Source organism: Cnephaeus nilssonii (assembly GCF_951640355.1).
Source record: "Cnephaeus nilssonii genome assembly, chromosome: X".
NCBI lineage: Eukaryota > Metazoa > Chordata > Mammalia > Chiroptera > Vespertilionidae > Cnephaeus > Cnephaeus nilssonii.
In genome coordinates this window covers 50,947,624-50,963,858 of record NC_137071.1, presented here as the reverse complement: position 1 = coordinate 50,963,858, position 16,235 = coordinate 50,947,624, and the positions used below count along the sequence as shown (strand labels likewise).

General features: G+C 44.3%; 1 protein-coding gene across 1 annotated transcript in view; it reads left to right on the top strand.

Moving 5' to 3' along the window:
- The window catches only part of PHKA1 (phosphorylase kinase regulatory subunit alpha 1), a 371,877-nt gene extending 360,733 nt beyond the window's left edge, over nucleotides 1–11,144 (top strand). Inside the window, exons 30-32 of the mRNA XM_079765335.1 lie at nucleotides 1,240–1,293; nucleotides 6,829–7,029; nucleotides 8,437–11,144. Of these exons, the coding sequence (XP_079621461.1) occupies nucleotides 1,240–1,293; nucleotides 6,829–7,029; nucleotides 8,437–8,610 (429 nt within the window). The 3' untranslated portion in view covers nucleotides 8,611–11,144. The remainder of the gene's footprint in view (nucleotides 1–1,239; nucleotides 1,294–6,828; nucleotides 7,030–8,436) is intronic.
- Nucleotides 11,145–16,235: the final 5,091 nt, after the last annotated feature.

The window sequence follows — 16,235 nt, the reverse complement described above, 5'->3', positions numbered from 1 at the left end:
GGGCGGGACTCAGGGTGGCCGGGGAAGCTGATTGGGCCGGCGGGACGCTGAGCTGCGTCGCCAGCAGCGGCACGAGCTAGGCATCTGCGCCATGGCTGTGCTGTGGCACAGAAGGGGCCTCTGGGGCAGCAAGCTGACATCCCGCCGTGAGGACCATCAAAAGCCACGCCGGAGGCTTCTGAAAGGCCTGGTGCACCAGTGATCGAAAGGGAAAGCGTGGGAGCTGGGTGCCTGTCCACTCAGGCACCAGTGATCGAAAGGGAAAGCGTGGGAGCTGGGTGCGTGTCTGCTCAGGCAGCAGGCCTTTCAGAAGCCTCCGTGGCGCCAGAGGCTTCTGAAAGGCCTGGTGCACCAGCAATCAAAAGCAAAAGCGTGGGAGCTGGATGCCTTTCCGCTCAGGCACCAGGCCTTTCAGAAGCCTCGGGAGCCTGGTGCACCAGCGGACAGGCACCCAGCTCCCCGTGATCAAAAGTGAAAGCGTGTAGGGGACCCTACACGTGCATGATTCAATCATGCACTGGGCCTCTAGTAGCAAATAAGTAATTATATATAATGTTAAAAAATGACAAGTACTAGAGCCTGTGGACTGAAGGATCCTGGGTTTGATTCCGGTCAAGGGCACGTACCTAGGTTGTAGGCTCAATCCCTGGCCCTGGTCAGGGCACATGCAGGAGGCAACCAGTCGATGTGTCTCTCTCACATCAATGTTTCTCTCTCTTTGTCTCTTCCCCTCCCTTCCACTCTCTCTAAAAATCAATGGAAAAATATTCTCAGGTGAGCATTTAAAAAAAAATCACAAGTACTATAGACGTAGAGAGTGTTGATAGGGATGTTTAAGTAGAAAATGTAGTAACTGTGTATGTCCAATAAATGTATATCTTGAGTTTTTTCTTCAACCTAAAAATCTTTCTGAAAGCCTATTTGTGTTGGCTCTGGGATTGAGTATGGTATCCTCCCATGTATTCTCTGAATCTTTGGGGCCAGTTGGTTGCCAAAGGTAGACCTTCCCTACCCCTTCCACTCCCCTAAGTAGAGTATGAACCTTAGGTCTCTTATAGTTCAACCCTGATTCTTGCCACATAGTAATTACAACCCCTTGTCAAGCTGCAGGGCCTTTCACTGGCCTGTGATTACTTAGCATCTCCCCTGTGAATCACACTTAGAAATATTAAGTATCTCCTTATAGCCTCCCAATTGTCAGCATATCCTTATTGACAACATGTTTTTGCTGTTTTGCAGTGTCATGGACTTTCAGTGGAAGGTTTTGTTCTACCTTCTTCAACCACTAGAGAGGTAAGATTCTGTCATTCACATTTATGTGATTGCTAGCTTGTCTGACTAAAGTATTTCAGTGATCATTTTTCAGAATAACAGAACTGTGCTTTTATAAATCAACTGAACATGAAATTTGAAGAAATGAGAGAATGTTTTTAACAAATAGAACAAGAATATTAATGAATAATTAGGTATTATATTAGTTATATAAGGGCAGCTTCTTTTAATGATTAAATTGGGCTTATCTATGTGAGTGTTGCCAGAGTTGGAGGGCAGACAAGATAAAAGCCTAAGAATGAATGACTTCTCATGTCCCCATTTTTCTTATTCCCACCATTCTGTGGTAGGATGCTTGTAGACTATTAGATCGTAAACCAGCGTCCTTAGCTCCAACTATATGTCACAACAACCTGAGCTCTCATCTCCAATTTAGTGGATTATAGTTTCCAGGGATGGGGCTTGAGCATCTGTACTTTTTTTTGTTTTTGAGCATCTGCACTTTTTAAAAATCCTTAGAATGACTCTGATATATAACTGTGATTGGAAAACATTGCCAGGAAACACAGACATAGTTTATCAGGTGCTTTCACATTTTACTTTTCGTCCAAACATATGGAAAATTTAAAGAAATAGTTTGTATTCAAAATCAACAAACAGGTTAGAATTAGCAAGCTAGAAATAGTAAATTGGACAGTAGAAATTTTTCAAAAACACTAGAATTGTTACAGATAATGTCTGGAGAGGCAGGTACAGAAAGTTGATGCTATGCTTCAAGGCTTCACTCTTGCCTATAGGCCTTTCCTCTAATAAAGAACACTGTGTCCTCTTTGTCTTTTCTCTGCCTTCAAGCAAGATTGAAATGTTAATAGAATCCTATATAATAAAACCTTAATATACAAATCAACCAAACGGAGGAACAACTGGTGTAACGAACAGTCGCTATGACACACACTGACCACCAGAGAGCAGACACTCAATGCAGGAGTGCCCCTGGTGGTCAGTGCACTCCCACAGGGGCATGGCTGATGAGGAAGCCAGGAGTCCAATTCCAGAAGCCGGGCTCATGGCTGACGAGCACAGCGGTGGTAGTGGGAACCTCTCCCTCCTCCGCTGCAGGTGGGCAGTAAGGAGCAAGGGGCCCCAGACTGCGAGAGCCCTGGACACCGAGAGGGATGTCTAAGCCAGCAGGCGGATATCCCCTGAGGGGCCCCAGACTGCAAAAGGGTGCAGGCCAGGCTGAGGGACCCCCACTCTGGTGCACGAATTTCATGCATGGGGCCTCTAGTTAATAATCCTACCTAATAAAATAGAAATATGCAAATTGACTGCACCTTCGCCACGCCCAAGCCACGCCCACCATCCAAAGCCACGCCCACCACCCAATAAGGGCGAGTATGCAAATTACCCAACAAAGATGGCGGTTAATTTGCATACGTGGAGGGAGGGAGGAGTGAAGACTGAAGACAACTTAGAAGGAAGACTGAGGAAAAGCGGAAAGCAAGATGGCTGCCAGAGGGAAAGCCCGGGCGGGGCGGGGCGGGGCAGGATGGAGTGGGGCGGAGCGGGGCGGGTGGCAGTGGCGCGTGGGTACAGGTGCGGCGGCCGCAACAGCGGCGGCCGCGGCAGCGCATGCGGCCGCAGCGGCCGCTTGCAGGATTTTTCCTGCAAATGGGCTACTAGTCCTATATAATAAAGAAGTAATATGCAAATTGAACCTCACACCCTCACAAGATGGCTGGGGGTTAGTGAGGAATGACCAAATGACTGAACAGCAGGCTGCGTGGGGCGACCAGGCTGGTGGGGGGGCCATGAGGGGTGACCAGGCTGGTGGGGGATTGCAGTTAGGGGCAATTAGGCTGGCAGGAGGGGGCATGAGTGGTAACTATGCCTGTAGGGGGGGAAGTTAGGGGTGACCAGGCTGGCAGGGGGGCAGTTAGGTGCAATCAGGCAAGCAGGCAGGTGAGAGATTAGGAGCCAGTGGTCCAGGATTGTGAGAGGGATGTCTGACTGTTGGATTGGAGAGGGTGCAGGCTGGACTGAGGGGGACCCCCCCCCCCATGCATGAATTTCGTGCACTGGGCCTCTAGTAATAATACATAACTGAATGGTAACTTTAAGAGTTTTCAAAGTATCTTCACACATTCTTTCATTTTATCGTCAACACAACTATGTGAGATAGCTAAAGAAGAGATTATAGTAGAACTAGTAACTGACAAAGAGAGGACCTGAACCAAGGTTTTTAGATTCCAAATCTGCATTGCCACCTTAAACTGTATATTCAATATAATTTTGCCAAAAATTATTCCTCAATCCCCTTCATGCTACAATAAACTTTATATTTCTTCATGCCCGTTTTAACCTGATAGCATATTCATGATTGACATACCTCCAGTCATCATATATATATATATATATATATATATATATATATATATATATATATACACACACACTAGAGGCCCGGTGCATGAAATTCATGCACTGGGGAGGGTGTCCCTCAGCCCAGCCTGCACCCTCTCCAATATGGGACCCCTCGGGGGATGTCCAATTGCAGGTTTAGGCCCAATCCCTGTGGAATCGGGCCTAAACCTACGGTTGGACATCCCTCTCACAATCCGGGACCGCTGGCTCCTAACCACTCACCTACCTGCCTGATTGCCCCCTAACTGCTCCCTTGCTGGCCTGATTGACACCTACCTCTGCGGGCCTGATTGCCCCCAAATACCCTCCCCTGCTGGCCTGATCACCCCCAAGGCTTTTATTAGTATAGATATAACCCTGCACAGAAAATTTTACTAACCCTGCTGTACAATAAGGGCTTGACGATTGAATCATTAGGACCAGACACCAAGATTTCTTTTCTTTGAATAGTGGAGGGAATACTTATCTTGTCTTTAAGTTGCCTGGAAATTAAAATGAGATAATGACTTAGAAAAGTATAAAAGTATAAAAGCACCATATAAAGGCAACTGTCTTTTTAATGAAGTGGTAAAATGAAAAACACTATTTTTATTCTCCCCTTCCTTCCTTTACAGCTTTTATTTAAACTTTGAAATTTATAAAAATTTCACTCCAATTTTCATTTCTTTACATTCAATATTATTTTGTATTGGTTTCAGGTTTTATATTAGTTACAGAATAGTGGTTAGACAATCATATACTTTACAAAGTGTTCCCTGATATTTCTAGTACCCACCTGGCATCATACCATCATTATAACACTATTGACTATATTCCCTATTTAAGTGACAATGGGTTTACAGGTTCCTTTCAGTGTTTCTTTTGTGTTGCTCGTCCTTCCTTTTCTTTCTCACTTCTTCCCTCATTTTCTTTATATAGTATCTCAATTGGCCATCAAAGCTCAGTGAAGGCACTGGGACACGCTTCATCCATTTTACAGACCAGGAAACTGAGGCCAATTCCAGTTGGCTGTGGCACTTGACTCAGCACACAGGAAGCCCTCAGAGCCATGCTCTTTGCACTTCCTAAGAGGCAGCGCTCAGCAAACAGAACAAACCTTCCAGTCAGGCTTCTGAGTCTTTTTCTCGAGCACCACTTCATTGCGGATGCTCCACATTCTTTCCTGCCCCCGCTTCTCCGGAGGAGGTGGAAGGCTTTGCACTCACTGCCTAGGCATGCTCTGCCATGGGGCAGGGCACCCCGGGCTTGCTTTTGGGTCAAGGAGGGAGCAGGAGTCACTGCCTCTGAAGTGTGAAGGCCACCTGAGCGAGGCCCGTTAGCACTGGGAGCTTCTCTGAATCACGTCATTCAGTCCAGTACCCTGCAGTGCAGCACCTCTCCACTGAGGTGGCACCGCCCCTCAACACCGGCCTCAGGAGTGAGGGTCCTTGCCCTTCTGCCCAGGAGTCCCTCCATGCCCCTTGATCCCTGGCTGGGCCCACCCGCGTCTTGGGGGCACTGCAGAACCTCTGTCTCTGTGCAGATGAGGCAGATCCCTGCCCTCCATCTCCAGGAAGCTATGAATCTGTGGCCAGAGGCCCATGTCTGTGTCTCAGCAACCCCATGCCTGCGATGTTCCCAGGGGCTTCCGGGAGCAGCTAGGCGGGTCCAGCCTTGCCTCCCCCAGGCAGCGCTGTTCCCAGGGACCCCCAGGAGCATCTAGGCAGGTCCGGCCTCGCCTCCCTGGGGCGGCGCTGTTCCCAGGGACCCCCGGGAGCAGCTAGGCGGGTCCGGCCTCGCCTCCCCAGGCCGCAATCGTCCCAGGGACCCCTGGGAGCAATTAGGCGGGTCCAGCCTTGCCTCCCCCGGGCAGCGCTGTTCCCAGGGACCCCCGGGGAGCATCTAGGCAGGTCCGGCCTTGCCTCCCCGGGGCAGCGCTGTTCCCAGGGGCCCCTGGGAGCTGGTAGGCAGTCCGGCCTCACCCCCCCGGGGCGGCGCTGTTCCCTGCGACCCCCGGGGAGTGGCTAGGCGGGTCTGGCCTCGCGTCCCCAGGGCCACGATCGTCCCAGGGACCCCCGGGAACTGGTAGGCGGTCCGGCCTCGCGTCCCCGGGGCCGCGATAGTCCCATGGGCCCCTATGAGCTGGTAGGCAGTCCAGCCTCGAGTCCCGGGGGCCGCGATCGTTCCAGGGGCCCCCTGGAGCGGCTAGGCGGGTCTGGCCTCACGTCTCCGGGGCCACGATCGTCCCAGGGATGCCCGGAACTGGTAAGCAGTCCGGCCTCGCGTCCCTGGGACAGCACTGTTCCCAGGGACCCCCGGGAGCGGCTAGGTGGTCCGGCCTCGCCTCCCCGGGGCCGCGATTGTCCCAGGGACCCTGGGGAGCGGCTAGGCAGGCCATTGCCCCTCCTGGGGCCTGCGATGGACCTGGACCCCTCCTGTGCCGTCTGGCGCTGCCCACCCCACCGCCTCCCCTGCCGATGGACTGGTACCTTGTGGGCGGTGTCTGGCGCTGCTTTCAGGGCCTCCTCCGCCTCTGTACCCCCGAAGCAGGCCATGGTGCTGCCCGCCCTGCCTTCATATGCAAATTAACCTCCATCTTTGGTGGGTTAATTTGCATACTCCCTCACTCTGATTGGCTGTGGGCATAGCGAAGGTACAGTCAATTTACATATTTGTCTATTATTAGGTAAGATATACATATATGATTTTAAGTTCTATTTAGTTTTTTCATTTATCCACAGTCATTATATTTACTTTTAAATGACTATAAAAACCCAGGAAGTTGCTATACCATGATATGCCATTATTTTACACAATCATTCCCATGTTTAGCTTACTTCTGGTTTTACGCTTGTGACTAATGCTGCTATAAACACTCTTGTACATAGAGTTTGTTTGTTTGTTCCCTTTTGAGTTATTTTGTTAGGATGAACTCCCAGAAATAGGATTGGGGTTAGAGGGCATCAATACTTTCATGACTCATTAGGCAATGCCAGACTGCCTTCCAAAAAGATTAAACCAATTTACTTACTTACTTTAAAGATACTGAAGCAGTGCTCTTGGCTACAGTGTTTTTACTGCCTTTCAGAATAGATGACTGATGTCTCCTGATGATTGGTCCTTCAGAAGTGATTTTCTTTTTCTCTATCGCAGATGACTCCAGGGGAGATTAAATTCTCTGTTCATGTGGAGTCTGTCCTAAATCGTGTGCCTCAGCCAGAATACCGCCAGCTTCTGGTTGAAGCCATTCTTGTTCTCACCATGATGGTAGATATTGAAATTCATAGTATCGGAAGCATTATTGCTGTGGAAAAAATAGTGCATATTGCCAACGACTTGTTCCTTCAAGAACAGGTAGGCAAACCTATTGTTTTCTCAAAAGGGAATATCTGGCACTAATCTGACTGCATTGAGAACTTTTCCTGAAGCCAAGGTCACTTTCTTGTGCCCTATACTTAATCGCTCTTTTCTGGGTCCCTTTTGTGATGGCTCCGAACTGATTGCAAAGGAAGTAGGCTGTGAGATGACCTGCCTTTCACCATGTGTTATATGCCTGTTAGATTGTAAAGTTGCCTGGAACTCAGGAGGCTTTTATGCTTTTCATTGTATTTCAAACTTTTTATTATACTACTTTTTGTTATGATAAGAACTTAATGAAAGACTATTGGGTGTCATACCCTCTCTGAAGTATTAAGGATAAGAGAATATTGTATTTTAGTTTTGGTTTGGTTTTGCTTCTGATGCTTACCTATAGGAAAATATTAAAGTGAACCTTTTAATTCTACATTTTTTCTTAATAAATTTTCTTCCAGGAAATTAACCATATTTTAAAAATGTAAACTATTTATTGAAAGGTTTCCAAATGTTTCCTAGATTTAGTGTAGGAACACATAAGGTGATGGACATGCACTGTTGTCCATAGGAAAATCTCTAAGACATTGACAGGTGTTTTATTCTCTTAAGCACTGTGGGGGGGGGGTGCAAAAAAAAAGTAAAAGTATCTGGGATTTTCTAGGATAATCCTGATTTTAAATATTCTGGGTTGCAGTCAGTTTGTGAATCAGAAATGCAATGCCTTTTAGACATAGACTCTACCTTAGAAAGCTTATAGTATACCTGAATTAAGTAAATGTAGAAAGAAATAATGATCAAATGCAAGATAACATAATACACAGCTGAAATCAGTAGTATTAGAAAGACTCAAACTAAAGTCCCTCTAAGGCTGTGGTCGGCAAACTGCGGCTCGCGAGCAACATGCGGCTCTTTGGCCCCTTGAGTGTGGCTCTTCCACAAAATACCACGGCCTGGGCGAGTCTATTTTGAAGAAGTGGCATTAGAAGAAGTTTAAGTTTAAAAAATTTGGCTCTCAAAAGAAATTTCAATCATTGTACTGTTGATATTTGGCTCTGTTGACTAATGAGTTTGCCGACCACTGCTCTAGGGTGATTTGTAAGTATTAACATTTGAATTTCAATAGGAATAACTCATTTAATTAACACTTTTATTTAACTTTCAAATATTCTAAATAATTAATACTTTAAATGTAATACATATAATTTTTTGATCTAGTGAAAAAAAATGCATGTACAGAATATATTCCCTGCTTTGTGCATCACCCTGACCCTTTCCTGGCTAAACAGCCTAAGATCCAACTAGTTGATGATGAGGAGGAGGCTCTAAGTTACCCTAATCAGACTTTAATTAGTAGGATTAGTAATTTTTCCTTTCCCCTGTGTTCTCCCACCCTTAAAAACCAAACAGAAAACCCTCGGCGCAGATGATATCATGTTGGCAAAGGATCCTGCATCTGGCATCTGCACTCTTCTGTACGACAGTGCACCCAGTGGCAGGTTTGGCACCATGACCTACCTCTCCAAGGCAGCCGCCACCTACGTGCAGGAGTTCCTGCCCCACAGCATATGTGCCATGCAATGAGGCCTTTGGGCCCTGGCTACTAGGAGCTTTTTGCCAGCTGGTTCCTGCCTCTGCTGATTGTGCATGGAACTGAACTGTGATGGCCTGATCACTCCCACCCTACCACAAGAAGAATAAACTTTTCTGACAAACTAACTGCTTTAGAAGAAGTGAACCCTTGCTCACCCAAGCTCTTCATTGTGGTCCTTAATTCTTTCATGGGTCACAAAAGTATGCATGTGTTTTTATTCTCTAGACCTGTTACACGCTTAGTGTTCTAACGGCTGTTTAGGGAGCAGGTATTAATAATAATGTATTCTTCAAGTTTGGTTTTCGTATGTGTGGTTTCCTTGTGTGAATGAGTAGTGGGTACTTTGAGACATTATTTCAAGTGAGTAAAGCCTAAATTGTTGCATTTTATGCTGCTATGAATTGCAAATATTTATTCTAAATGCCTTTTCTTGGAAAAAGAGGGTAGCAGATTATAGTTTCCTTCTTTACTCTCATGTTGCCTCACACTGAGTGATATGCTCCCTCCTGTGTAGAATTATTGTTTCTGCTTTTGCCTTTTCTGTATCCGCACACATGATTTCTAGTCTCCCTTTGGTGAAATGTCAAAAACTGAAAGTTTTGTGTGTATAGTTCAGGATTTGTGCATTAACGCTTGAAGTCACTTTTGTTAAGATTGCTAGGACTCAGATATGTATTTGTAGTAGAAAATGCAGAATAACCCAGAGCAGTGGTCGGCAAATCGCAGCTCGCGAGCCACATGCGGCTCTTTGGCCCCTTGAGTGTGGCTTTTCCACAAAATACCACGTTCAGGCGCGCATGTACAGTGCTATTGAAACTTCGTGGCCCATGCACAGAAGTCGGATTTCGGCTCTCAAAAGAAATTTCAATCGTTGTACTGTTGATATTTGGCTCTGTTGACTAATGAGTTTGCCGACCACTGACCCAGAGAAATGAAGCCAGGAGCCCAATTCCAGAGAGGAAAGGGGGCAGAAGAAAAGATGCCTAGGTGGTGTATTATGCCTAGGAAACAAAGAGGAAATCAGAGGTGGCTCCATGCCCTGAAGAGAGCCTTGTGCACCTACTCCTGGCCTCTGAAGAGTAGGCTGGCACACAACACAGAGAGTAATTGAAGCTTTTGTCTTTGGCAACCAGGAATCAGCAGTCCAGTCTCTGGATGCTTTCCTGAGCACTCTTTCCTTATTTTCACTTGGTCTCTGTCTCACTCACCTACTTACTTTCTACAGCATCCACCCCCTCCCATTTATTCTTAAAATCTCACGTCTTCACTTCCTGATTCTAGTGTTGGTGTATAGCTTGCTATCTGTGGGCATATATCCATTTCTTGCACACAACTGCATTTGTGTGTGTCTAAGCATACATGGGAAATTTTCTGAATATAAGTACCTTTATGTGGTTGTGTATCTGTAGCTATATTTGACAGACTAAGCAAGTATGTAAATATGAGTGTTGCTTGTGGCGGGGGCAGTGACTGTGGCCTCAGGCTGACATACAAAGGATAGTGGAAGAAATATTAAGTCCTCTTCTCCAGTCCCATGCTTAGGCAGCCTTGTATGAAGAATGTTTTTTCTAACTCTTAGTTCAGACTGCTGTAACAAAAACTACAGGCTGGATGGCTTAAACAACAAACATTTATTTCCCACAGATCTAGAGACTGAGAGGTCCAAGATCAAGGTCCCAGCAGATTCAGTGTTTGGTCAGGGCCTGCTTCCTGGTTTGCCTTCTTGTGGTGTCTTCACATGGTGCAGAGACAGAGCTCAGGTCTCGTTCTCTTCTTATAAAGGATATTAATCCTGTCATGGGGACTCCATGCTCATGGCTTCACCTAATCATCATTATCTCTGAAAAAGGTCCCTAACTCCAACTACCATGACATTGGGTATGAAAGTTTCAACCTCTGAATTTGGGAGGGACACATTTAGTCTATAGCACTTTCCTCTGATTTGTGTATAAAAGCGCTCCTAATTTCTCTGCTTGCTCTCAAAGAATTTCCTACTTCAATCCCCTCATTCCCTCTGATTTTTCTGTTTTTTCTCCAAGAATGGAGATGGAGATGGGGGACTCTGTAAATAATTTTTACAGAACCATTGACAATCTTATGCGTACACATGAATAAGTGAGCAGAATAGGGTGATAGAAAACAGAAACAAAGAGAGGATGGCCAAGCTTCTCAGTACCTCTTGTAAAGCAAATGGAAACACACAGTAAGTAGCTTTCTGCTTACATGATTTTCTGGTCATGTACAAAGATAATTTACAACCTGTCCTGAAACGTTGTCTTTTCACTTGCTGCAAGTGTGCCCCAACCACACAGAGTGCATCTGCTGTGGCACAGATGAAAACCACCACTCCCTCCCACACTAATTTGCCTGCACTGACACCGATGGCTGCATTTCTCTGGGTTACTAAGTTGTCTAGCACTATGCTGCCCTCTCACTATGTTTCACTTTTAAAACAACTTTTTAGAAAACTTGATTTGTATTTTACTCATCTTAAGCATGTAATACTAAAAAAGATGGATTTCTAAAGCACTTCTGTTTTTAAAATAGAATAAAAAATAGAATTTCCAATTAAATCATGTGTAAAACTTAACATGTGTTTTTGTGATTGGTGTTTATTTCATGGCTCTATTTTATGTAATCTAATTATACACTACAGTCTAAGCTCATTAGTTGGGTCAAAGTAGAATAATATTAATACATAAATCACACATTATACATTATATTATGTTTTACTAGAGTCCTGGTGCATGAAATTTGTACACTTGGGGGACGGGGGAGGTCCCTCAGCCCAGACTGGGCCCTCTCGAAGTCCAGGAGCCCTCAGGGGATAGCTGACTGACGGGCTTAGGCCCACTCCCCCATGGGACATCCTTAGCGCTGCTGCGGAGGCTGGAGAGGCTCCTGCCACCGCCACTGTGCTCACCAGCCATGGCTGAGTGGCGTTCCCCCTGCAGGAGCGCACTGACCACCAGGGGGCAGCTCCTGCATTGAGTGTCTGCCCCCTGGTGGTCAGTACGCATTGTGTCATAGTGACTGGTCAATTTTCATATTAGCCTTTTATTATATAGGATAATTTATGTAAAGAAATGCAGTTTTACAATTCAAATACACATCCGCTCAAACTAGGCTCACTAAATTCAATTGGGTTTATTGACATCTTTAGCGAACCTGTTCTAATGAATGAATAAGACTGATTTTTACTCAGCATTAACAATTGTGTGTAAATGGTACTTCTGTGCTACTAAGGACAATTTTTTCTCTTGAGTATTATAAATATTCAGCAGATTCTTGTTTGTACTAATTAGCTTTTTGTGTAAAAGAAAAAAAAGGGTTCACCCAGTAAGGATGAACAGTTGCTATAGTCCCATCCTGGTTAGTTAGGTTTTACTACATTATGGGAATTTTATGCAGCTGGTGGGGCAAAAGTTGTTCTTAGCCACAGCTCACAAAACCTCTACCATCCATTTTTGCACTTGCCAAATACCTTGTATCTTTACTAATGCAGTGGAGATACAGTGTTTTCCACATATAGTCTTCACTTTCTAGTAAACTTGGATAACCTTAGGTCTTGGTTTGCCCAGAACAGTCCCCATCTATGCCTGTTGTCCTGGCATAATTATTAATAGCACTCTCTGTCACTCTCAAAAGTGTCTCAGTTTGGATGATATGGTCACCTTAAGCAGACCACTTAAGCAGAAGTCTGATTTCTTTTAAGGTTAAGCCTAAAAGCCAAGGACCTATTCTCAAATCGCTAGCAATACTCATGTAGTAAAGGTATGGGGATGAGAACAACAATAGGGGGAGACTTTCCCAAAAATTAAGGAATATTTGGCATAATGCCAGACATTGTTATATGGGCATTTGGCAAGGCCTGAGACACTTAGCCTTTAAGCAGATTGTTCTAGATCAAACAACTGGTACATGGTAGAGCTGGGATTTGAGCCCAAGCAGTATGATTCTAGAGTTCAGATTTGTTGAGACATTCCCCAAAGAAAAGACATTAGAAAATGGTGTGAAAACAAGGGCCAGTCTGTTAAATACAGTTGACATATCAATAGGCAGATTGTGAAACACACAAAAGAAGATGGCCAAAGGGGTAGGTACCTTTATAATATATTTGCTTTCCCATCTTCCTGCTTCTGCCAGCAAGTAAAGGCAGGAGAAATCAACAGTGGCTCAGCCCAACCTGACCTACTAGTTCAAAAACTACCTTTAGTAATAATGCCTGAGAGAAGTCAGTCAAGGAACTTGCTCAGTGTCACCACACACGGTAAACTTTGGAGCCACGATTCAAGCTACTTCCTCTGAACTCCAGTACTCTGGCTGCAAATCCATTGCTTTGGAAAGGGTTTTCTTCCAACTTAAGGGCCGTATGGTTATTAAGCATGTGGAAAACTGAGGTTAGGGACTTATGGCAAGGTTTGTGCTCTGTCTTAATCATAAACAAGGGTCCAGCCTCCCTGTGAGATTTGCTGCAGGAATATGCTGCCAATTCCAAAGTCTCCTGCAACAGTTTATCTTTCACCACAGTTGAATCCTGTGCCAATTGAGGATACTGTTTCCAGTTTAAAAGCAAAGTTCCCACATTGAAGTGTTCAGTTACCTGTTTGTTTGCTAGATCTGAAAGAACACATACAACAATCTTTTTTCATGTCATCTGATTAGAGTCCAGATTTTTGGGTGTCAGTTGGTCAACCTTGCCCTCTCCCTTCCACTGCCTATCCAGTAAGGTCTAGGACAAGTCCCATTTCCTCCTTATAGCGTCCACCTGTCATGATCTCATCTTTCAATTCTTTATTGTTTAAAGTATTACATAAATCTCCCTTTTCCTCTATTGACCTCCCTCCAGCCGCTCCCAGCACCCAGCACATACGCTCACCCCCCCCCCCCTACAATCTGTGCCCATTGGTCATGCTCATATGTATGTATACAAGTCCTTTGGTTGATCTCTTACCCCCACTTCCCCTGCCTTCCCTCTTAGGTTGGACAATCTGTTCAATGCTTCTATAACTCTGGCTCTACTTTTGTTCGTCAGTTTATGTTGATCATTATATTCCACAAATGAGTGAGATCATGTGATACTTATCTCTCTCTGACCGGCTTATTTCGCTTAGCATAATGCTCTCCAGGTGTATCCATGCTATTGCGAATGGTAAGAGTTCCTTCTTTTTTACAGTGGCGTAGTATTCCATTGTGTAGATGTACCACAGTTTTTTAACCCACTCATCTGCTTATGGGCACATAGGCTGTTTCCAAATCTTAGCTATGGTGAATTCTGCTGCTATGAACATAGGCATGCATATATCTTTTCTGATTGGTGTTTCTGATTTCTTGGGATATATTCCTAGAAGTTGGAACTCCCATCAGTCAATTCTTAAAGCCCCAGAGGCTTGTTCCCCTCTGTCTATAAACATATGCATTTCTCCCTTGTCCTAAAAAACATTCCTGGGCTCTGACGTTTCCCCAGGCTGATATACTACTTTCTTTCACAATTTCTTCAAAGGAAACTACACTTGACAATGTTGGCCTCACTCTTGAACTCCCTGCAATCTGGCTTTCTCCCTACCTCTCTCTCTTTTTTTTTTCCATAGACACCAGTGAGCTCCCAATGGCAAAAGGATTCTTTGACTCTTTTGCAATACATGACATTGTTATTACCTTTTCCTTATAACCCTCTCATCCCTTGATTTCTATGAAACTGTACTATACTAGTTATCACCCAACTATTCCTTTTTTGTCTCCTTTCTGGCATCTTTTCTCCTCCTAACCCTCATAAACAGGCATTCTGAAAAATTACATTATATTCCTAGCTCAAAGTTTCTCACCATGGTGTGGGGCAAGTTTTAAAAAGTGACATCTCATTGAGTTGGGTTTTTTAAAGCCCACTCTGATGGCTGCTAAAAAGAATGAATTGTACTAGTAGGTCAGCAGGAGTGGAATAGAAACTAGTCAGATATTGCTGAAGGCCCAGGTGAGAGATTAGAGTTCCAGGGCTGAGGTAGCAGCAGTGTGGATGGAGGGAAGTGGATGTACAGTATTTAAGACATGTCTTGGAGGTAGAACCAATGTAAATTGCTGATGGATTAGATTTGAGAGTGAAGGAAAGAGAAAATACAAACAACTCCCAGGTTTCTGGCTTAGGAAACTTAATAACTGTTGGTCTTGTTACTGATCTATGAAAGATGGGGAAGGGTTGGGAAAGACTTGGGTGGGGAAATCAGGAATTTGGTTTGAAAATGTTAAGTAAGATGTAACTGACATTCCAGTGTAGTTCTCTTGACTCTATCAGATAGTTCCCTTGACAATCTCAGCCACTCATGACTTTAGCTATCTCTTTCTTATGTAGGGAAAAATGGGTTCAACACCTGCTTAACTTGTTGATTTATGAAATTCAATACTTTAAAAAATCTAACTCATGTTCATTCTGCTTTACCCTATGAGTTATTCCTCCTTGTTCTCGTCTGCGTTATATTGATACTACTAGACTCTTCACCGAGACTTTAAATTTAAGAGTTTTCACTGACTCTTTTCCACCTCTCTCTCACCAATATCCAAGTAGTAAGGAGGTCCTATTGAACCTACCCTGCGCATTGTTTCTCCCTCTCTGCTCCCATTGCCCCTACCCTAATTTAAATAATCATTACTTATTGTCTGGACCATTGTGACACTCTCCCTGCCTCTTGTCTTTCAATAGCTCATCTTTCCTACACACCACTGCTATAGAAATATTTTTTTAAAGATTTCTGTTTAACTGTCTTCCCATTTTTCACAGGATGAGAAGTCTGTTTAGCCTGGCATTCAAAACCCTTCATTATCCAGCCCCTTCATTTAAACTAGACTAGATATATTCTCCTTTGTGTTTTCACTTATGTTGGCGATTCTAGTCTGCATGCCCTCCCCTGGTTCCCATCTTCACCAAGTAAAATCCTGTCCATCTGCTAAGACCCCCTCTAATGACACTGAGTCAGAATCCCAGTTGCCATTTAAGTACCATTTATCAAGTACTTGATGCTTATTTATTAAGTAATCTAAGCATCCTACGTTCATTATCTGACTCTGCGTTGCATATGTTTTTTTTGTGTATTTGTCTCATCACTATGAGCATGCAAATTCCCTGAGAACAGAGATCAAATTGAATTCTTAGCTGTACCATACTTAGTTGATGTCCGATAAACGTTTGATAAATGACTGAATTTTTGCAGAGCTTTGAACTAGTTGCTATGGGAAAGTATAGAAGAAGCAGGAGAGCTTACATTCTGGTTAAAGAACACATTACAGGGAAAAAGAAACATTTGCAAAATAGAAGTATTGTGGGGATACTAAATGGATGGTTGAACAAATTTAGATTTAACACAGTCATCCTGGAGGAATCAATTTTATACAGTAAAGGCTTCAGTGTCAGGCAGACCTGGTTTTGAATCCCTGCTTTTCTAAGTGTGTGACTTTGAACTGTTATTGTTTTATCTGTAAACTGTATCTGTAAAGTGGTGTATTGCAACCTCCTTCACAGGACTGTTGTAAGGACAAAATGAGATAATATATACAAGTGTATATTGCATTGCTCAATAAATGTTTAGAGAGTAAAAAGCAAGGTAGATTTTTGAAGAAGGTATAA